Genomic DNA, 24067 nt, shown 5'->3' with positions numbered 1-24067 from the left:
CCGGCCACGGTGGCCGCATTTCGATGGTGGTGAAATGCAAAAACACCCGTGTGCTTATAATTAGGTGCACGTTACAGAATACCAGGTGGTTCAAATTTCCGGAGTCCTCCACTACAGCATGCCTCATAACCAGATCGTGGTTTTGGCAAGTAAAACCCCATAATTTAATTTTTTTTAAAGATTTCTGCAATAAGATTGAAGTGTTAATAAGTGGCCATAACTAAATGGTTCAGACATCTACTTAAATAATTTTTCTTTTCATGTACGTAATGTCTGCAGAAAACTATGGGATGACACTGCCATTTGCTGGAATAATCGAAGCACTGTACTTTTAAGGTTTGACCATGTATTTATTGACACTGTCACAAACTGCTTCTGCTACACCTTCTCCTCATAGTTTGCATTGAAACTGCAATTAGTTGAGCGAGAATCTTTGCATAATGAACTAAAAATAACGTACAGCGCAAAGGACAAGGACAGTGATAGATGACATACACAGCGCTGTGTATGTCATCTATCACTGTCCTTGTCCTTTGCGCTGTACGTTATTTTTGATCATGAATTACCAACTAGCCCAAGCAACCACCCTAGTTCATAATGAACTATAACTCAAGGACCTTACATAATAAGTTTCCAGACTTTGTTTTATTCTCCCCATATTTTGGAGTAAAAAATTTCTTTGCATTCCGACATATATTATTCTGGTTATTCTACCTGGCTTTACCATTAAATTAAAAATTAAATTATGGGGTTTTACATGCTAAAACTATGTCCTGATTATGAGGCACGCCGTAGTGGGGGACTCTGGAAATTTCAACCACCTGGGGTTTTTTAACGTGTACCTAAATCTACGTACACGGGTGTTTTTGCATTTCGCTCCCATCGAAATGCGGTCGCTGTGGCCGGGATTCGATCCCAAGACCTCGTGCTTAGCTGCCCAACACCATAGCCACTGAGCAACCACGGCGGGTGCTTTACCATTGTCCGTTGCAACAGATATCGTAGATGTGACTGTGTTGTGGTCTTCTTGTGGCCTGACCTTAACTTTTCTGTGCTCCATGACCTTAATGATATAGTATGTATGATGCTAAGCTTCCTTTTGTAAATGCTCTGCATATAATAGTTGTAATGTACCATCCCCCAGGGACCACTGTTGAGCTTTTGAATTCCTTATATGTATTTCTGCATGAACAATGTCTATTGTCTTCAAACTTGGATCTTTTAGGTTACTTTAATGCACCTTGTTTTCATAGCTTTCCTCCTTCGTATCTGGTAATGATTCCTTAATTTATAAATAAACTGTTGAATCTTTCCCTCTGGTGCAACCTGGTGCAGGTTGTTGTGGACAACACTAGAGCCTCATCAATACTTCACCTGGTGTTTCTTAGCTGACTTCTTGTTGACAATGGTTATACTGTTGTCTTTCCAATCAAGTTCTGTACAATCATGTATGAAGCATTTTGTTCCACTCAAAACAAAAAATTTGGAGGACACTTTGTCTTTAAAAGTGAATGAGATAGCATTCAAAGATCCTTGACTGTTTCTCATGCTTCCCGGCAACTGCAGCGTATTCAACAGTAATGTTTACAGGGAAACACTCGTGGTGAACACTATGCACAAAGGTGGGCTTTCTGGTAGAAACGCGCCCTCTTGCGTGAGCCACAATGCGGCTGAGGCGAGCGCCTTCAGGAAGTGTTTCAACCAAACAAGCGGGCCCCTCTGTGGACTCCGAGATATTCACGCGCTGGCGTGCGCAAATGGTGGACGCTGTGGCCGATCTGAATGGTAGAAACGCGGGAAAAGAGGTTTGTTTTAGTTTTCGCGTGACAGAATTATGTTTTCTCGTATATTCAAATTACAATCTGACACTCTCATGTCTGTAGGTCAGTGTAAGTCGTACTTTATGATTTTTCTACATATTTTAGCTTGAGAAATACAATTAGTTCAGTAATTTCATTTGCGCTAGATGGAGGGTCAGTGTGGTTGGGTATGCATGGTTGGGCTTGCATGGCTCAGAACGATTCTTGTCGAAACGATGGTTGACGCTGAACGCCGATGCCGGCTTTTCTGCGACACGAGGCCCTTAATGCTGTTGCATTATTGTGTGCACTGTGATGTCTGACACATTAGCCAAAGACAAAACTGAACGGTCATGGGACTGCTGACGGGTCAACCTGTGTGGTCAACATCTGTTCGAGTTGTTTGGAACTTTCCCATTCTGTGAAAACGGTAACGACCATCAGGGCCTGGCACAGCTAATTGCTGCGAGGGAGCCAATGTCCAACCATGAGAACGGCATAGTCTGCTGTCTCCAGATTACCTCATCATTGCTTCATATGTGAGAGTGAAGGTACAACGTCAGAGGTGGAGTCCAGCGGGGTGGTGCAACATCGTGGACGGGATACTGCGAACAGCTTGGTTATTCTGATTGGCCGTTGATGACATTACCGGTTTCCCAAGCGAGTGATCTGGGGAAAACGGAAAGCTTTTATGAGACATATTTCAGTGTGGTGTGTGCTATCCCAGAATTATTTAGAGTATTCCTCCTGAATTGTGTAGTTATGCTATGAAAAAGATGTGTCTGTGCTACGGGTTAATAAGCACTGCACTCTGTACTTCGGCCAGTACTAGTCTGCCTTTGTATCTAATTAAGTTTGCCTTCCCATGTAAATAAACTCCCATTCTATTCCTTCAACCTCCCGACCTTCTACTTATCAGCAAAGAAACAACTCTTGCTGTGAGAGTTCGGACGACAGCGTAGGTCGCCAGCTACCTTTATTAAAGGCTAGAGCTTGACCCCCAAATCTTGCAGCACATTAAGGAACCCATGGTTGTCAAAATTCACCCAGAGTCCTCCACTATGGCATGCCTCATAATCATGTTGTTTTTGCTCATAAAACCTGAAAATTTAAATTTTTTCCTTATTTTACTGAGTGATGGTTTTTTAGTGACTGGCATCCAGATAAGCCCATGTGTCAGTCAAATAATTTTATTCCCAGGCTCTGCATACTCTCATAAAAGAAAGCAGGGATGGTATGAAGATCCCTTCTGCATTTTATAGTAGTTCTCGTAAATGCAGAGTAACTAAATTTTGACTTAGTGTACAGTCATAATGTTGCATTTTTTCATTTGAATTGATTTGAATCACAGGTCCATACCACGTATACAAGTTAATTATTGACTGCAGGAATAAAGAGGAACGAGAAACTACCGCTTCATCGTTGTTGACATAACGCAGATCGTAGAGCATTCCATCAAACATGGTAGTGTCTTTAATCAAGTTATCATGTGTAGTGGTACTCTGCTGTGTGAAGTAAACTGGAGTAACATTGGGTAAGCAGAGGGAACAATTGATCTGCTGCTCAGTTTTTTTCTATTGTTGGACAGATCTCACAAAAAGGAATTTGCGTCCACAAATGTTGATACCGTGACTGAAGGGGTTAGGTGTCAATACCATTTATTGTCTTCTTGCTCTAATTATATATGGCATTAAGAAATCACAAGGACATAAAACACTAAATTATAATGATGCTTTATTAATGCCTTTTGCCTTCTCGCATGTTGTAGTGCTATACTTATGGAGGTGTAATTTTTTTTTTTTTTAAGCAATGTGCAGGTATGGGCTAGTTTATTGTACATAAACAGCATGAAAACACAACTTTGAGGAAATTTTCTTCGTTTTATTCTTTTTGTCTAAGTTCTGCTTCAAGCTGTTGGTTCAAACAGGTTCTTTTTATACATATATTAATGTAGCAAACTCATTACAAGTGTGTTTATTACTAAGTTTTAACAAATGGCCTTTCTATTATGGCAGATGCCCCGAATATGGATGGACTACTGCAAATTTCTCACCCTGCAACAGAAGATTACACGCACACGACGAGTGTTTGACAGGGCCCTCCGGGCTTTGCCTATCACTCAGCATCCTCGCATGTGGCCACTTTATTTGGAGTTTGTCAACATGCACGATATTCCCGAAACAGCTCTTCGTGTTTACCGCCGCTACCTTAAGGTACTTATAGTTCTATGTGTTTTTAAAAACATGATGAATAGCTTCTCAATCTGGATATCACCCTTTGGCACTTAATTATGTTGAAAATTTTCCTAACCTAAAGTGCTTATTTTGTGACAAAGCTTCGTAACATTGAAGTGGCAAACTTCAATGGGTTGCACTCGTCGAATCACTTCGGGGATCACTTGGCATGGATAAGTTAGGCCTGTTCAAAACAACTGAGGGAAGCAATGTTGCCTTATATTCAATGGATGATGGCTAATGTCATGATTTAGTATTTCAATTTATTTGTTTAGAATATGAAATAACCTTTTGAGAGGTGAATACAGTCGACTCTCGTTACAACGAACCCTGATAATCCGACAAAAAATGTATGTTTTATCCAAAGCCCGTAACGTTCAAAAAGCCTCACTTCCAAAACTTTTGTCACAATGTCTAACAACTTTATTGCAAAGAGTGAGTGATGAACGTCCGAAGTAAAAAACAAACAAAAAAAAAGTCAGTTTCGGCCAAAAGGCGAAGCATCGATTGCGATGGCAAATGAAGCAAGATAAGCGTGGCAGCAGCAGCGAGCGAATTGACCTTCGTGCTGTCTGTCGCTTCAACACGAACTAAACGTCGAAAGCACAACGTATGCGAAGCTCCCGGCACTAAGCGCACTTTGTCCACATCACAGATCACTTGCAAGATACGGCGGCTGCGCCGTAAGCAGCAACCACTGGAGTAGAACCCCATGCCTCGCGCACGAAAGAGGCCGCGCATTTCCACCCTGCCTTCCTTTCTCCCTCGCGCGCGCGATATTGAGCCACAATCGTCAGTTGTCAGCCCGTGTCGACACGGTAAAAGTACGTTTTGTATGCCTTCTTTTGAAAAAATTGACGCTGATTTCGTCCGCTGTAGCCAATGGTCCATTGTAGTGTGGTCCATTAAAGGTGAACATTGTTGCATTAATAAAATACGTAGAACAAACCAGGGCTGAAGCATGGTCCATTACATCTGAAAGTCTGTTGTACGCAGGTTCATTGTCACGACCGTAGACAGAGGTAGATCACAGTTCTTGATCTACCTCTGTGAGTAAAAGTAAGGCAGATTCCACAAAATGTGGGAATCTATGTTATGTGAGGTGTTTTCAGGTAGCTGGCTATTTAGCATTGTTTTGGTTTCTACAGAGTGTTTCTACATCAACCAGCATGTTTTTGTAAGGCAAGCAGTTTTGTTTGATGTGTGACAACAGCAGCAAGACAACGGTAACAGTGACGGTGCGATGACTGTTTCTTTTTGTACTGCGACAAACAAATTTTTACATGTTTTGTTTCGACCTCAGTTGATCCTGACAGGATTAGTGATCGTGACGGGACTAGCTTCTGCCAGGAAAGGACTTGGAAGTGTGGGCTGGTTCTGAAAGTGGTGCCATTTAAAATATTTCCTTAAAGCACTAGCTGCCTTGGGGGTGAAATGGAAGAATCCCGCATGCTGCTTTTATAAACAACTTGTTTGTATGTGGCATTACAGGCATGAAAGAGAGTGGTAAGGGTGACTATTTTTTGCCCATTTCATTCCTGTTGTGAACTGGCGCCTGTGCACATGCTGTGCAATGTGATGCATGTGCAGTTTGTCTCAGATAGCTAGTTGGCGTTGGCATGAGAGAAGTATGTGTGCAATTGTAACCTAATGGTTAGCACATCCGGCTGTTCTGCTTTAAGACCGAAATTCAATCTTGCCATGAAACACATACCGTATAGACTCATGTAAGGGCTGCACTCCCAAGTTGGCAGCGCAAAATTTGGAAAAAAATTTCCAGCTCATAAGCAATCACGTTCGGTGCGCTGATGCCACAAGCATTGGTGAATTTTCACGCACTGCATACTTCCATGTGCCACTACTATATGGCGAGAACCATCTAGTAGCAGCCCTTAGGCAGGACCGAACCAAATGGTTCGGTCCCACGTAAAGGTCACACCTTGTCAAAATTGTGGAAAAAAAGTGCGGCCCTTACACGAGTCTTTACGACACGTTATTTTCTATTGAAGATGCCCAAAATAAGAGTCAAGAACCTACCTACCTACTAACATACCTACCTACCTCAAAGTGTCTGGTATGAAGCAAAGAATGTTTTCTGGTTTGTTAAATAAAACTGGTTTCTTAAATAAAATAAGGAGAGGCCTTTGTGCAGGTGCGTCCATCTTTGCTGTAAAAGCTTTTTCTGTTGAGCAAAATGGCCTTAGTATTTCTCCACCTTTGGTTGCCATTGCTACTTGATACCGTGGTACTCCTTATATGTTATGGCCTCATGTGCTTTGACGTGTGTGGGACTGTTGTGTTTGCAAAATTATTCTGAGTCATTTATTTACTTCAATTTAGCTCTGCCCTGAGAATGCTGAGGAATTTGTGGAATACTTGACTCGCATCGGTCGCTTGGATGATGCTGCTGTACTACTGGCAGACATTGTCAATAAGGAAGACTTTGTGTCTAAGGAAGGAAAGTCTAAACATCAGGTAAGATAAATGATTTGTAGTATAGAGGAGGAGTAGAGATGCATGGTCTGCACGTAATGTTAAAAATGTGTGTAATCCAGCATATATGCAGCACAATTTTTGGAATGTCTTTCTTCGATGATTTGTGAAGTAATGTCTACAGCAATAACATTTATTTACAGCCTCAGTGTAATAAAATTTCGCTTCAGTTTCTTTGGGCATGCAGGTGTTCACAGCTGAATTCACCTGTAGGTCCAATAAATTAAGGTAGTCATAAGTGAGTCAGAAATTAACTCACATTTACATTATATGACAATGTTGATAGCACTGCATTTTTATTTTGTGGCAAACAATGTTTTTATCTCTGTATGGATTAAATATCCACAATGAACTGATCTCGCTGCGCTTGAGAGTGCCTGTGCACCTGTCATGCAGGCAATCTTGAGCAGAATTATGTAGAATGCTTCAGAAAGTCCATTTCTTCTAGCTTAATCAGTCTGTTCAAAACTTAATTAGTGCAGCAATGTGTGCCACTGTGTTTGTGTTCCACTGACCTTTCCCATGCTGTAAAATCTTTTCCTTATCCTCTCCTAGTTAGTCATCTCCTAGTATTCTCTCCTAGTAATGGGGGCAAACATGCCCCGGTGCCATGCATTGGGTGCACGTTAAGGAACCCCAGGAAGACAAAATTAATCTGGAGTCCTCCATTATGGCATGCCTCATAATTGTATTGTGGTTTTGACATCTGAAACACCAGAATTTAATTTAACTCCCCCCTCTCTTTCATCCTTGGGGATATAGGCCAGTTTGTCATTAGGGAAGACACAAAATGTAATGAAAAAAAATCTAACTGTAGCTCCAACACAGTTATCATTCAATCTGCTAAAAAATACTGCTATTGTTTGCAACATTGGTGTTGTAGTGAAAGTGCCAGGTTATGGTCCCTTGATATTGGAGCAAATGCATCATTGATGAAGTTATATAAACAGTAGTGGTACAGTTGATGTGCCACATCTGTTAAAGATATATGATTGTGTCATAGCAGGGCATTGTTTCAGTGTACTACCATTAAGGCCCTCGTGTCGCAGAAAATCCGACCTCAGTGTCCAGCGTCTACCATCATTTTGGCAAGGATCATTCCGAGCCATTCTAACCCAACCATGCGTACCCAACCACGCGTACCCAACCATGCAGGTCCTCCATCTAGTGCTAAGAAGTTACTGAAATACTTGAATTTTTCCAAGTAAAATACGTCAGCAAAATTTTGAAGTATAAGTTACACACAACCTACAGACATGCTAGCGTGGGATTGTAATTTTTATATATAAGAAAATGCACCGGCGCGCACAAATTTCGGACACCATGAAGTGGCACGTCTGGTTCCTTGCAACACCTCCAGGTTGTGCTCGCCTCCGTCGCATCGTGGCCCATGCAAGAGGCCGCGTTTCTACCAGAAAGCTTGCCTTCATGCATAGCGTTCGTCGCCAGTGTTTCCCGGTAAACATTACGGTTACATAGTGTTTGATCCGCACCGATGGCACCGGCTGTTGGAATCTCAGCGCTGCCACCAGCTGTTGGAACCTCAGTGCTGACACCCGTTATTGCAACCGGACCGCTGGCGCCCGTTGTTGCAAATGGGTCGCAAGCCCCAAGGGTAGCGTTGGCCTGGCGGCCTGGGGCACCACTGGAAGCATCCGAAGGTCCTGGCAAAGCATGAGTCGACTGCTAACAGAACAACTTGTTTATTCTAGCATCGCAAAGAGCGGGCGGTCAGGTCGACCGAAGTAGAGAGACGGGAGAGCACGTTACTCAACAGAAGAAATCGGAGCCTCTCTCCTGGCGTCCGGGGGCAGCTGCTCTTATACTCTTGGCGTCGCGGGCCAGAAGGAAGGTCACGGGACGACACCACGTGAAAGCGGCGACGGACGGACTGAAAGACACGTTGGGACAAGGAGGTGACGCATCAGCCGGGCCGGCGCCGGTCAGACCTCCTCGCTTCACACTGGGGGAGCTCCTCTCCCTAGGCTGCCGCGCTTTGACAAGCGTGGGCACACACACACACACACACGCACACACAAAGACACGTGGCACTGAACATGCCGGGACGCGCTCGGCGGGGATGCGTCGCGGCCGCTTCGAACGGGCCAAAATGTCCGCCGCTTTGAATGAAGCCCCGGCGTCCGTTGAATCCGCGCCGGCTACAGCGCGCGTCATAGGCGAAACGTAACAATAGGCTGCAGTTGCCGGGAAGCATGAGAAGCAGTCTGGAATCTTTGAATGCTATCGTGTTCCACTCTTGAAGTCAAAGTTTCAGCGTCCTCCAGATTTTTTGTGAAAGCAATAAAAAACTGTTCCCATTTACATAGGCATAGGCACAATAACATTGGCCATTCTTAAGTGGGTTCATTGTTTCTGTTGCGATGAGAAGATTGCCTTAAGACATAGTTTTGCATTATACGTAAAAAAGCGAGTAGTCTGATTCAGCATGGGCATCTGCATTGGTGGGAATGCTGCTACAATTTCTCTAATCTGCTACATTTCATTAAAACCATAGTGTTTCCTACACTAGAGGGAACTCTGGTACAGCGATAGTTCAGCCACCATGGGAATGATGGGTACAGTACATGGATTTGCCTGATCTTCGTGCTTGGGGCTTCACAAGTTCTTGTAGCTTCATTTATTGCACTATATATGGGCTTAAATTGGCCTAAGTTTCAAAGCAATATATACTTTTTTTTTCAATGCATAGGGTAGTAAGACTCTGCAAGCACGCGTAATCACTGCTAATTGCCGTGGTTTTGCTTGTCAATGAATCCATGGTGTAATGGGTTCAATATTGAGCTTCGGTGCTAGGGGTTCTGTGTTCGAATCTTGTCGTCGGACAATTTTAATAACGCTTATTTACCGTATCTACTTGCATAATGATCACACTTTTTTGTTTAAAAAAAACTGCAGCAAATTCAGAGGTGCGATCATTACGCGGGTTAAAATTCCTGCGAAACGAAAACATTTTTTTTTTCATCCCACATTTGCTGCGGGATGACAACAGGTCAACAACCAGGCGGCTGTCGCTGTAACAGTGCGGGACACCAAAACAAAAATGGCGGCCAGCGGAGCAAGCCAAACGTGCCGAACATGTTTTTTTTTTTTCTTTTTGTGAGTCCATTACATGCATTGAAACAGTTTATTCCATGTCAGTAAGGAATAATATCATTAATATCAGTGAGTCTGCGGCAATACCATAGCCATGTCCACTTTGAGGGGACAGAAACAGAGATGGGCGTGCTTAGCAGCCAGTGACATAGAAACGCATGGTGAGTATGCTGCGGAAACTGCGGCTTTTGTCTTCACTACTGTCCTAATATGGCACTTTTCCGTTAAGGGTTGGCGAATATCTTGGCTATGTTACAAGCGTCGGCATACGAATTAGGTACACTTCTAATGTATCAGTGTAAACGTGGCTACTATCGTTGCCGCTCGCGATTTGTTGCTTGCCAACAAGTGGAGACGAGAAGAATCGAAAGGCACCTTTTTTGTTGTTTTTGTTGACCACAACCATTATAAAGCCTACAAATAATAAAGCCAAGGCAAGTTTGGTTGTAGGTTTTTTCTTTTCATGGAAGTGTGGAAAAGGATGAAAGGAATAAACTGGGGCATCTGCTTAAGAATGTTTGATGCATGCAGACCGCTTGGTATGTCTTGAAGAGTCGTTCGTATAGCATTCGACAGCATTCGACAGATGGCAATTGCGATCATCATTAGCTAAACTTGGCACATGACATATCACTGCGGCTAGTTCAGGGTGCGATCATTACACCGGAAAGAAAAAAAAAATCGAATTTTGACGACAAACTTCAGGGTTGCGATCATTATGCAAGTAAATATGCTAATTATTTATAATGGAAACTGACCCTGTCAACCTTTAACAGACGAACTCTGTCAAGTGAGGCTAGCTTAGCAGGACTCCTTAAGGAACTATCAGACATTGTTTGGGATATCAGCCTTAGGGAGATTAGAACTAGTGAGACTTAGACATTGCTGAATAACGGCCATGTCCTCTGCTATAGAGGTCTTCCAGATAAGCAATATGGGGTAGGATTCCTAATCCCTAATCCATAAGGACATAGCGGGCAATGTTGACGAATTCTACAGCATTAATGAGAGGTACAGATTAAATGTAGTACAAGCCTACGCTCCAACATCCAGTCACGATGATGAGAAAAGTGCAAACTCGGTTTACAGTAGTAACGGGTAACTTCAATGCAAAAGCGGGGAAAAAAAGCAGGCGGGTGAACAAGCAATTGGCAACTAAGGTGTCGTATCCAGAAATGCTAGAGATGAGATGCTGGTAGAATTCGCAGAAAGGAATAAGCTGGGAATAATGAACACCTATTTCAGGAAGCGTAGCAACAGAAAGTGGATTTGGAAAAGCCCTAATGGTGAAACAAGAAATGAAATGGATTTCATTGTTTCTGCCGATCCCAGCATATTGCAGGAGGTAGAAGTGATAGGTAGGGTAAAGTGCAGTGATCGTAGGTTAGTGAGGGCTAGGATTCACCTCAATTTGAAGAGAGAAAGAGTAAAATTGGTCAAGAAGAAACAGGTCAACTAGAGGCAGTAAGGGTAAAAGCAGACAAATTTAGGCTGGTACTTGCAAACAAATATGCAGCCTTAGAACAGAGAGATGATGATGACATAGACGTAATGAATGAAACCGTAACGAGGCTAGCTTCAGAGGCAGCAAGGCATCAAGGCAACCAGTAGGCAAGCTCTCCCAAGTAACGAAGGACCTAATAAAGAAATGACAAAGAATGAAAGTGTCCAACTCAAGAGATAAGATAGAATTCGCGGAACTTTCAAAACTGATCAACAAGGCGAAAATAAGTGATATTCGAAACTATAATGTGAGAAAGACTGAATAAGCCGTAAAAGATGGACACAGCCTGAAATCAGTGAGAAAGAAACTTGGCATAGGACAAACCAAGATGTATGCACTGAAAGATTAGCAGGGTAATATCATCAGCAATCTCAAAGGTATAATAAATGCAGCGGAAGAATTCTATACTGACCTGTACAGTACCCAGAGGACTAGGGAGAACACCATTCGAAACGATAATAAACAGGATACAGAAACTCCTCCTATAACTAGAGATGAGGTCAGAAGGGCCTTGCAAGACATTAAATCGGGAAAGTGGCAGGAGAAGATGGAATAACAGTTGATTTAATCAAAGATGGAGGAGACATAACGCTTGGAAAGCTGGCGGCTCTTTATACACAGTGTCTATCGACTGCAAGGGTCCCATAAAACTGGAAGAATGCAAACATTATACTAATCCACAAAAAAGGAGGCATTAAAGAATTGAAAAATTATAGGTTCATTAGCTTACTCCCAGTATTATATAAAATATTCACCAAGATAATTTGCAATAGAATAATGGGAGCAGTGCACTTTAGTCAACCAAGGGAACAGGCTGGCTTCAGGAAGGGATACACTTCAGTGGATCACATCCATGTCATTAATCAGGGAATCGAGAAAACTGCAGAGTACAATCAGCCTCTCTATATGGCTTTCATAGATTACGAAAATGCATTTGATTCAATAGAGGTACCAGCAATCATAGAGGCATTACGTAATCAAGGGGTACAGACCGCTTATGTAAATATCCTGGAAAATATCTACAGAGATTCCACAGCTACCTTAATTCTCCATATGAAGGACGATACCTATAAAGAAAGGGGTCAGACAAAGAGATACAATCTCTCCAATGCTATTCACCGTGTGCCTGGAAGAAATATTCAAGCTACTGAACTGGTAAGGCTTAGGAGTAAGGACTGAGGCGCGTACCTCAGGAGCCTTCGGTTTGCCGATGACATTGTTCTATTCAGCAACACTGCAGACGAGTTATAACAAATGATTGAGGACCTTAACAAAGAGAGCGTAAAAGTGGGGTTGAAGATTAATATGCAGAAGACAAAGATAATGATGAATGACCAGGCAAAGGAACAAAGAGTTCAGGATCGCCAGTCAGCCTCTAGAGGGTGGGAAGATGTATGTATACTGAAGTCAATCACAGGGAGCTCTGATCATGAGAAGAAATGTCATAGAAGAATAATAATGGGTTGTAATGCATACGGCAGGCATTGTCAGCTCCTAACTGGAAGCTTGCCATTATCATCGAAAAGGAAGGTGTACAATCAGTGCATTTTACCGGTGCTGACATATGGGGCAGAAATTTGGAGACTGACAAAGAAGCTTGAGAACAAGTTAAGGACCGTGCAAAGAGCGATCGAACGAAGAATGTTAGGCATCACTTTAAGAGACAGAAAGAGAGCGGTTTGGAGAGCAAGCAGGTATAGACGATATTATAATTGACATTAAGAGAGAAAAATGTCGCTGGACAGGTCATGTAATGCACAGATTAGATAACCATTGGACCATTAGGGTGATGGAATGGTTGTGAAGAAAAGGGAAGCGCAGTAGAGGACAGCAGAAAACTAGGTGGTGCGACGAAATTGGGAAATTTGCGGGTGCTGGTTGGAATTGGTTGGCGCAGGACAGGTAATTGGCGATCGCAGAGAGAGGCCTTCGTCCTGCAGTGGACATAAAATACGCTGATGATGATGATGACTTTCTTAAAGATGATCACTTTACAAATTCACGATGGCATTTAAAGCCAAAAGGACGAAGTTTTGGCAAATCCATGTACTACCCATCATTCCCATTGTGGCTGAACATCCCGGCTGGCAGCTCCCATAGACACTAGCGCCACAGTTCCCTCTAGTAAATGTATGAAACTCCATGGCTAAAGCTGTGAGGTCCATGCTACAAATTAGATGAACTGCTCCAAAACTGCTCCAGGAAGAGCTGCGCCGCTGAATATTGGAGGCCACAGAGAAGAGTTATAGTGAAGGTCAGGTGGTGGTAACCAAAATCTTATCCGTGCCTTTGTCTGTCGTACTTTACCACTAGGGACATGCTATATTTTCTTTTCGAGCTTGCTGGTTGTGTGGCCGCATGATGGTTGTAATTTGTTAGTGAGTGGTCGCTTGCGTCGATGATCTTCCTTGAGAATATTTGTAACCCATTGCGCCAGGACGGTACTCTGGAACCATTTTTGATGTGCAGGAACAGTGTCCAGTGGATAACCATTCAGAATCATCATTGTTGACTGCTACAAAATCTGCTTCAAAATGCTCTTGGCCATTCCCACCACTGCATCTGGTAAACGAAAAGTGTTACTTATTAGGTTATTAATATTGTATATTACACATTCAATTTTCCAAAAGAACAGCAAGTTTTGCACTTGGGACCAGTCCTCATTTTTCTCACCTTTTTTGTAGAATAGTATAGCTCCTCTTTGGGTGTTTCTGAATTTGAGGGTTTTGCTGGTGAGGCCTGCGATATAAATCTGAAGAAGGCCTTTTTGTGAGGCTCTAAATATGCTGCTTTCTATTTCAGCTGTGGAATGAGTTGTGCGACATGATTTCCAAGAACCCTGATAAAGTGCACTCACTCAAAGTGGATGCCATTATTCGAGGTGGGCTTCGCCGTTACACAGACCAGATTGGCCAGCTTTGGAATTCCCTGGCTGACTACTACATCCGTGCTGGACTGTTTGAAAGAGTATGTATAAGTAGCTTAATTTTACTATTGGGTGCTTTGTGCGCAGAAGAACATTAGGAAACTTGTGTTGAATCTTATACTGACATAAAGAGCTGGCTAATAGGTAGCAAACATTGTAAATTTTCCAGAGTGGAAGTAAGCCAGAGGGCACTGTATTTTCTGATGTATTCATTGCACTCACCTTTAGGCAGATTTTTGAAGAACAGGGTGGTATATCACTTGCACCTTTTTACAAAACACATGTCCTTACTTTTTACTTGGCCAATGCAATAAAAGATGACATGCATACTTGAATTCCCATTGTGCAATCATATAATTATGAGGAGCCAGCATAACTTGATTTGTGGCTCTTCTGGGTCATGTCTGCGAGTGCAGGATTAGCTGCAAATGTACTCGTGCTGGTCGAACATTGGCAGTACAATTGTGCACTTGACGTCTCGTGCTGGCCTTTGCCCAAACAAAATTGGCTGGAAACTTGAAGGCACCAACCTGCTGAAGAGCCAGGCCATCCATTTAGTTTACTTTTTGGAAGCATCTTTGCTCCCTAAAGATTAGCTTAGCTATATCTATTGAAGGCTCATTGCAGCTTGTGCAGTTGTTTACACTTGCACCGTGATCACATCCTAGGGCAGGCACATATGTCATGCAAGGTTGTGGGACCCATTTTGAACAGGTGAGCATGCTTTCGTGTTCACCCATTCATGCATGTGGATAGCGGTGCAGACATTGTGAAAAGCTTGTTTAGACGCAAACAGGCGATTAGTTTCAGAAGAGTTGGTTGTGCTTTATACCATAAAAACCGGACTATAGGTCGGACTGGAATATAGGTCGATCCCCCAACTAATGAATTTTAAAAATGACAAAAAATATTTTTCAAAGGCAAAAGTACCGAAAGACACCCTTACCTTGAAACAAATGCGACTTAGCCGATTGCACAGTGGTGACAGTATTTATATAAACGCTGCTCGCATGTGCACCTGGCCAAGTTTTTAACAGTATCGCGCGACCATCAACTGGTGTGCTAGTCAGCACCTTATTAAAGGCGCTGAGTGGCGAAACAAATGAGATATGTGCATGTGTACACATGCGCTTACTTTCGCTATTTCACCGCTCCGTGCCGTGATGATAAGGTGCTGACAAACACGCGGGTCGATGGTCGCGCGATACTGTTAAAAATTGGCCGGGTGTACAGTACACAGAAGGGCACGAAGTGCGCAAGCGCTGCTTCGAATCAGAGCAACGCCTTTGACCAGAGTCATCTGAACTAGAGTCTCGCTGCCCAGTCCATAGGCGCGCGCGATCTCTACCGCTTTCACACGGATGCATTGGCAGTCACAAGCAGCGATCTTACACGCAGCTCTCGGACGAACTCCGCAACCTTGTCTTCCAGTTCTGTGGTCCGCGCTGCAATCCGCCCACGAAATGACGTTTTCTTTTGGTTGCTGCAAGTTGTAATACGTTGCTTTTGCCTCCGCCACTACTGAATGCTCTTTTCGGATACTCCAAATTCGCGCTGTACTGCCAGTTGCCAAGGGGTTCCGCGTACTCAATCGCCTTTTTCTTGAAGGCGACGGTGAATTGACGTCGGCTTCCGCTCATTTTGAAACAGAATGTGAAAAGGCAGCCTTTAACCAATATAACTTTGTGACAATGGAAACGCAAAATGCCGGTGCCACAATGTCGCCACGCCGCGCCGCTGCTGATGGCGAAGGTGGCTGTTTATTTCATCCGCCCATTATTGCAAGGCTTCCATAGTTTTTCCGCCAATGTCCAGTATATAAGACGAGGGTCGACTTTTCGCAATGGTTTTTCGAAAAAAAGTTCGACCTATATTCCGGTTTTTACGGTATATAAGCTTGTAAGATCTCCTGAAAACATGGATTGTGTACTGGCCTCACTTAACCCTTTCACCCTATCTGTAGTGTTTTTTGCGTGAACGGAGGTAAGGGGTACACGGATAATAATTGTGATTTTAGGCCAAAAAACATGTTTCCAGATTATAGCAGTTTCAGGTTCCTTCACTATCTGAGAATTAGCGAACAAATTTTAATCCTCATCAGCGCAGTAGAAATGCTGAAAATAGCATTTTTTTACAAGCCGATGACCCGGCAAAACGAGAATGTCCTGATTTCCTGCAGCTTCACTAGCTCGTGGACTCACCGCAGCTCACTTGTACGCAGCTACAGGGGGCGAGGAGGAGTACTGCACGCTGACTGACGCTCACAGTGAAGAATCAGCACAATGTGAAAAGAAGGCAGTGTGATAGTACTTTTCTCTTTCTTTTTGGTTTTTTTAATAAATAGCTGCTACAACTTTTTCATGCCACTTTGCCCAAGGCCCATATCGCGCCACTTCTCTTGGCGCACATTTCACTTGAATCGAAGATCTGCTTTTGGAGACTGCTGAAACTGCTGCAGCCCTGGCTGTTATAGAGATCCACACTGGCCCTAAGGGAATTCAAAGAGGGCTGGAGAAGCCTGGCCTAGTTTGTGGAACGCACACAACGAGCCATCTAGAAGTGAGCACCAGGCAAAAGCCAGGGCATTTGACAGCTCAAAAGTGGCTCGGAAAAAAAGAAAGTTTGCAGCTATTACAAGAGAAGAAAGCTTAATTGAAGAAGGCCCAGTGTATGCTGCAGGATAATTTTAGTTATGGTAGATGCAATTTGAATAAAATGACACACTTCAAAACTTTTGGAACTGTTGTTATCAGCTTGTGTTTTTTCACAAATGTTTGTGATTGCAAAAACTGTCGTTCTCGTGTAAGAAAAGGAAGTCGCTTAATCTTATCGGTAAGGTGCTTACTTGGGTAGAATTTTATGCGTAATGCAATTGTGGACTGAAATTTGCAGAATGTGCAATCTTTTTAATGAAAATTCCAATTTTGGCTGCAAGGTGGAAGTTCAATTCCTGGTGAAGCCAATTATGCATTCTTTTTCAATAAGAACTGCGGAAATTGAACAGCACAGCTGCACAGTCGCGTAGTTTGGGCTTTTATGGTAATACATTAGGCACAGGAATTCCAAAATTTATTGTCATTTTAGAACTAGTTTTTTACAACTAACCATAGTCACTTCAACACTTGAATATTAGTAACTCCTTAAAAAAATTCTTCTAGAATAATAAAATTTGGCACCTGGCCTTATAACATTGTCCTGAACACATCCTGCAATTTCTATGAAACTTAAATTAGAGGTACAAAAGTTCACTTTCGCAAGCCGTGACCCTCCTTAATATAAGAAATAGAACCTTATCATTGGCTATGCAGTTTTCTGTTTTGCCTAATAGTTGTTGATAGGCATTTGTCACCTCTCAACTACAACGGAATCTTGACATGCTCAAGATTTGTTTTAATTTTTTTTTTCACAATCTTGGGACCTTTATCGCGTGGCAAAATATTTAGAAGACATATGCAGCATAATTTGAGAAAATTGCACTTTTTTAGTGTGCAGTCTCGAAATTTGGAAGAAAATCGGGCTTCTAGAGGTGCTATCGCACTGCTAATCATGAGAGTGCGGTTTTTCGGCATAGAGTTAGATACAATAATTACTACAGGGCAATTCTGGTGGTAGTATTTGGAAAGATTGGATGCGCTTTGTAGACAATCACAAGGAAGAAGACGGGACAGGCGCAAACTAATAACTGAGGTTTATTCGAGGGAAGCACTTAAATATCAGTTCATGCCAGCACAGGCACATCTGAAGCAGTTACTGCTGTTCTTGACAGAGCATGTCTTCCCACTGCTCTTCCACATTTAAATCAGTAGTACTAAGGGATCCCTGGCTAGGTGGAATGTTGCTGGTGTGGCCAGCAGCAGTTGATGCCTGCTTGCTCCCACTTCTTAAGGTGTTCAATGACTGCATGCTCGCGATAGCCTCTGGTGCACAGTGCACACACTGCTCACTGTAAAAGGTCTACACCAAGCCACTCTGCACTTGAGAAAGACATGCATAGTGATTAAAAGAAGGTTTGCCACTGGGCTTGGAAGGCATGTAGCATGGGTGCCCCCTCTTTCACCATTTTATCTTACTACATGCTGTTTCGGAAATTTTACATTGTGCTTGTTATTTTGGATGGTAAGCAAGCATTTGCTACTGTCATCACTGCATTGAATGCTGCCTACATATATCAAACCTTACAAACTGTTGTTCGTGGCTGAAGTTGCTCTGCTGTTAAAAGCAGGGCTTGACTTTTCCATTGTCATTAATGCTGCTGCACAGTACGTTTCATACTTTCAAAGAATTAAAAAAAAAAATCTAACACACGCATATGTGCATAAGGTGCACCAATAGAAAAATATGTAGTACATCTTGGACCACTTATAATATAACCGCTTATTGTGTAGAACCAGCTATGAAGCAGCGTTTCCCAACTCCCATTTACCCTCCCATAGAACTCCGTGTATATGCATGCCGCTTATAGTGTAGTTGCATGAAACGAAATGCCGATTATAATGTGGCTTCCACAGGAAAATTCTGCAGACAAGTGCGATAGCGAGCACGCTTCTCAACGAAGTGTGCCACCGATGGGAGGGCGATGTGAAGCAAACAAACGAATGAAAGAATAAAGTGTTAGTGCGATGCTAGTGCGCAAGGGTTCCCTAGACAACAGAGAAACCTTTGCTTGGCCGCTTATCAGCGATGCACACTCCTCACCGAACGTGGATATTGCTCATGTGACTTTGACTGCTATCAGTTTACGCGGTGTTCCACAAATTTAATTTGGAGCATTTAGGACTTTTGTTCTGCCATTCCTACTTGTTTGCACACTTGGAAACTTGGTAGGTGTTGGCAGCAGTTGCCGTAGGCTGCTCACCTAAGAAACCAAGCTTATACGCACTGCCGTCAGCTCAGCGTGTGCATGCGATCGCATGCCCAATCTCTGTCATCATGTACAGGTATGAAGGTATCAAGGGCGAGCTTCCTGTGACGGCATGCCGCTCAACACTCCCACTGGCTAGACCTAACAAGCGCGGCTCGTCGGGACTCAGCGACCAAAGTTGTGCTCTGGTGCCGAATCAAAGAAGTGCGTTGCAGTGACTGCACGGCACTTAGAAAGCAGAGAAACCACCTTGACAATGAAAGCGAGGGCTCAGGCAACACTCGAACGGTGACAACTTGGTGTGCGATCGCCATGTTTTCAACATTGTGCATACACAGATCAGTCTGAGAAATAGAACGAGACACTGTACAGCTTCCAAAATTTCGGTTGCTGTTCTACATTAGTTCTGTGGAGTTGATGGTGGCGTCAAGGGAATTTTGAATAAACAAGGACGCCTGAAAATTTAGTAAGCAGCTTACTTTCCTCTGTACGTATCTTTTTTTCTGTTTAACTTTGTCTGCTTCATGCGAAGGCCGACGGTCTCCAGACATTAACCTTTCAGCGTTTGTGAATTTAAATGGATGCAAACATCTCGGTCGCATGTGTCAATTCCCATGTATGCACGGCTTCTTGATCTACATGTTTTGCACATGTGTAACTTTTGAGAAATGTTGTAATGCCGATATTCGTGACTTCAGCAACTCTATAAGCAATCTATGGTGTTTGTCTAATGGCTGCACTTGTCACTAAAGTTGCAGGTATTATACAGTCAGCAACACGTACAACACTTGAATGATTATATAATGTATCTGTAGAATAAAGGCTTGTTAAAGGCAAACAGCAAGTCAAGCTGTATGGATTGATTGGTGTTTTCAAATATTGAGAATGTCACCTCTACGAAAAGCAGAGGAAGAAAATGACACATGTAAAGGAGTGTCACCATCACACTTGAGGTCAGAAACTAGTTCTTGCAGGTCCACAATTGTCATGCAGCAAGCTCAAAGCTTTCATGTGAACAGATGCAGCAGGCAAAAACTTACATAGTTACTTGTGGCAGTGCTGCAGAGAGAAGAAAAGGATAAATTTAAGGCAACGAGGTTGACCAAGAAGTGCTGGAATGATTAAATGAACAAGTGGGTGAGCAATGCTAATGCTAATTGTGCTCAAGGAAAAGGCAAATCAACTGTATGTGTGTGGTATGGCACCACATCAAATAAAGTGGAATGCTATCATGATATATGCATGGGCACCTGAAACACAAGAAAAAAAAGTGCCCCAGTGATTTCTTTGCTTCAACATTTGAGCAAGCACGTTTGATTATTTCAACGATGAACTCGAAGGCTGTTGAACTCTATTTCCAAAGGTGCTGTGAGAGTTTTTTTTTGTGTCAACTATCGAAGACCTTGAAAGTAATGCTCAAAGTATGCTATGTTTGGCACTCGGGCAGGGAGGGAAGACAGGATTGAAATATAAAAAAGTTTTTGTTCACAGGGTTCTCTGTTCTATGCCAGACTTATAATTCATTCAATGCCCATTGTAAAGATAGTCCACATTATGTAAAGCAACTTGTGTGTACTTGTGTGTTAAAGATAGAAGTGGCATGTCTTGCTTTTTGTTCTTGTTGCTCTTTGAAAGCCATAGGTAAAGGACAAGTTTACAGAAACGTCATATGAGCAGCTACAGTAAAGCATAATGTCCTTATTGTGGAAGGTAGCCTAAAAACTTTTTATTTGGATGCAGTTGTTGGTGGCATTTGAGGGACATAAAGAAAAGCTTCAGTACGTAGGAAAAAAAAATTTCAGTGGTTGTATCTTTACCATTCTGTAATTTTAGGGCACATAACAAGGAAAAAAGATCAATCCTAACACTTCATTCACCTAATCAAATTTGTCCTAACCTACTTTCATCTAGGACCATATTCTAGAATGATTGCTTCTAGCGTGTACCTTTTGGTTGAACCAGCAGACCCCTGATGTGATGAATTACATTTAGCTAGGGGGCACTTTTGGACACATTTCTTTTCAGTGATATTTCCTGCCTACATAGTTGTCAAATGCATTGGCAGGATGAGCAGCAGAAACATGTTAAGGAATCATCTTTGCTGTGGAATAGTGTTGGGCTTAACCACATGTTAAAGTAAAAGCATTGTAAAAAATGTATTTATTACTATGACTGTTGACCTGATTTAATGTTGCAGGAGCCTATTTAAGTGTTTTATTTGGTGGGATCTGATGTGATGGTTTGTGTTTCAAGTGACATTTAAGGTCATTGTACTCAGTGAAAATAACTTATCATCTTTTCGAGAAGATCTTTAGCATTTATTTCTTGTTTAACAGGCAAGAGACATTTATGAAGAAGCAATACAAACGGTCCTGACTGTTCGGGACTTCACTCAGGTATGTGGATAGATGCCAGTAGCGGCAGAAAGGTGTAGCCCATTGTGGCAGTGATGGGAATTGATGTGAGCCCTGGTTGTGATGTGAACACTAGTTGTGGTCACTGCTTGGCTTTTAGAGTCTTGAAGCTCTAAGATTTCTGCGTTATGTGAACAGATCAGTATCTCTAACTGCAGCTTCACAGCAGGACATTGAGCTCACGAGTTATGGTTTTGGCCCAGGCTGTGCTTTTATTTTTTTGGCTCCATTATGGTATTCTGCTTTTGGTACATGTATATGTTGCATATAGACCTGCTGTGTTAGTTCAGTGTCTATGGTGTTCCACTTCTGAGCATAGCAGCACACTGTAAGTGTTGAGCTACAGTGGCAAGTTCATTTACTGGCCATGCCAGCTGCATTGTGATGGGGCTGGAACATAGAAATAGTACTTGTGTGCTGATATTTAGAAACCTCATGTGGCCCTCTTTTTGAGCCTTCAGTTACAGCAAGCCTCATAGCTCAAGTGTAGCTTTCAGACAATAAAACTGCTCAGCCATTGCCCCATCGTAATTTGTAGCTTGCATAATTTTGCTGTTCTTGCATAAACAACATTTTGTTTTGCACTTGTAATTTCTTTGGTGTTCCTTTGGTATTTGTTTCATTTATGAAGCGGTTTTTACTTCTTTCTACACAACTACTATATTATGCTATTAATTGAGGTACCCATCAACCCCATTTTAGACAATGTGAGCTACAGTCAGGTATTTCAAACCGCATATCTTGGAGCAAATCAATCCCTTGCCTAAATATGCATCTGTTAAAAGTTGTCACATTTTTGTTTATACAGAACTGCATATGTTGCATGTGAGATAAATTTTAAAAGATTGGGACACCCATCACAGTACAGTTAAGGATTGTTTTTTGCTGCAACCAAGGACACCAACACATCGGGCTTATTGGTTTTTCATTATGCGATACCAGCACTATGGGATGGGACATGAGGCAAAGGTGACACAACATGGTGCTGAACAAACAACGTATTGTTTAGACATACTTGGCAATTTTAGAATATGGGACCTCTCTGCATTGCAGAGCTTTAGAATAGGGCATAAGGCATCTGGATTTGTGTTGACCATTTGTAGCACCACCATACCTGAAAAGTGAGGGTGCATGGGTATTGAAATTTTCAAATTGTATTCATATATAATTAGCTCCAAATATCAAATTGAATACCGAATAAATCTTAATACAAGGAAATGTGGACAGAATAGTCAAAAAGGGAGGGGGAAAACAAAGCTGCTTATTACGATTTTGTGGTTTGCATACACAGGTAAATGAACTCAAGTTCAATTGCAGAGAGCATGAATGAGATGCCTCTGAAATAATACTGTGGTTTCTGTAACTACCAAAAGGAAAATAATTGAACACAGTATATATGCATGACCCAGTACATCTATAAAGGTCTGTTGATATCGCACTCTTACATTTTAGTGATGCAAACATGGTGTGTTGGTTCTGCCAGGTGACTTAAATTTATTCTAGGTTCAGAAATGTTTCAGACAGTCTTAAAGGGGCCTTGAACCACTATGATGGTGAGGCGTGCCCGTAACACTCTGCCTACTGAACGTCACCATGACACGCAGTTCAAATTTGATTTTGGCACCTACAATGTGCCAAACACCGTTGTCCTCAGCACGTCGACGTGCGCTCAGTCAGCTGACTCGCCGTTGCAGGCGGGGTATCTGCGTTACATAGCAGACCGCAGCTACATGCAACTCTAGTGCATATGCGTAGCGTTTGCTTTGTGCATGACAGGGCATGAGTGCGCGCTCGTGCTCATGTGCTCCTGTCTGGTTGTGATGCAGACGGGCTTTGTCCTGCACCAGCTTCAGTGATGGATAGTAGCCACATCCCACATCCGCATATTGAAGTGCTGTCAATAGCTGAATGCAAAGCGAAATTTGTTAAGGCTAGCCAGTAGCAGTCAGGAGTGAGTGTGTGCTGGCAAGCATTTGTGTGGTCTGACCTTTAGTTTTGTGGGTCGAGGCTAGTTGAGTGTTCAAAACTAATCGAAATAAGCGAGACCTGACCTGGTAACCACGGCTGAGCGCTGGGCAGACAATAATCGGTTTCTTTCAGAAATACTTGATTCTTATCGAAATTCAAAAGCAGATTTCGCTTCAGCCTGTTTATTAAACTGCTTCAGTAAATGTACGCATTAGGAAGAACTGCACTGATCCAAACACCCTTCTTGATTGATGTCAGCTATTGGCCAATAGCAAACACATATAGGAATGTGCTATAGGACGAAATATAGTGCGTGAAAAGAGTGAGACGAAGGCTTCTGTTCAAAAGAAAGCGTTTGAGAAAAAGGTGATTTCACGCTTCGCTTTCAAGTTCCACGTGCCATGCACGACTGCAAAATTTGACCGAGATGTTCACAACAGCGTGTGCTATCTGCCAACTGTTTTTTCACCAAGCCCGAGGGGTCATTCAGGACTTTATGGTTGGTCCAGCATAAGGTTCTAGACACTTGCTTAAAAACCACTCCACCTGTGCTTCTATGGTACTTGCTACAGCAGAAGCTGCACCTTCTTGGGCCTGTGCTTGCACAAATGCGAAGTACTTCTGGCTCAGTTAATAGCAGTTTCTAAGACCTGCCATGCAGTTATAATTTCTATCCAGGTTTCTCATGCCAGCTGTAATAATTGTCGCTACACTAGATATTTACCCAAAATAAACGTTAAGAAATATGGTGTAG

General features: G+C 42.6%; 1 protein-coding gene across 1 annotated transcript in view; it reads left to right on the top strand.

Moving 5' to 3' along the window:
* The window catches only part of fand (Pre-mRNA-splicing factor SYF1 fand), a 98523-nt gene that overhangs the window by 2090 nt on the left and 72366 nt on the right, over positions 1 to 24067 (top strand). Inside the window, exons 4-7 of the mRNA XM_065442576.1 lie at positions 3815 to 4012; positions 6374 to 6508; positions 13947 to 14111; positions 21268 to 21327. Coding sequence (XP_065298648.1) covers positions 3815 to 4012; positions 6374 to 6508; positions 13947 to 14111; positions 21268 to 21327 — 558 coding nt within the window. The remainder of the gene's footprint in view (positions 1 to 3814; positions 4013 to 6373; positions 6509 to 13946; positions 14112 to 21267; positions 21328 to 24067) is intronic.

The sequence above is a fragment of the Dermacentor albipictus genome, chromosome 1 (genome assembly GCF_038994185.2).
Source record: "Dermacentor albipictus isolate Rhodes 1998 colony chromosome 1, USDA_Dalb.pri_finalv2, whole genome shotgun sequence".
Taxonomy (NCBI): domain Eukaryota; kingdom Metazoa; phylum Arthropoda; class Arachnida; order Ixodida; family Ixodidae; genus Dermacentor; species Dermacentor albipictus.
Note: the sequence above shows the minus strand (reverse complement) of the source record. Positions and strands in the feature narration are given on the sequence as shown.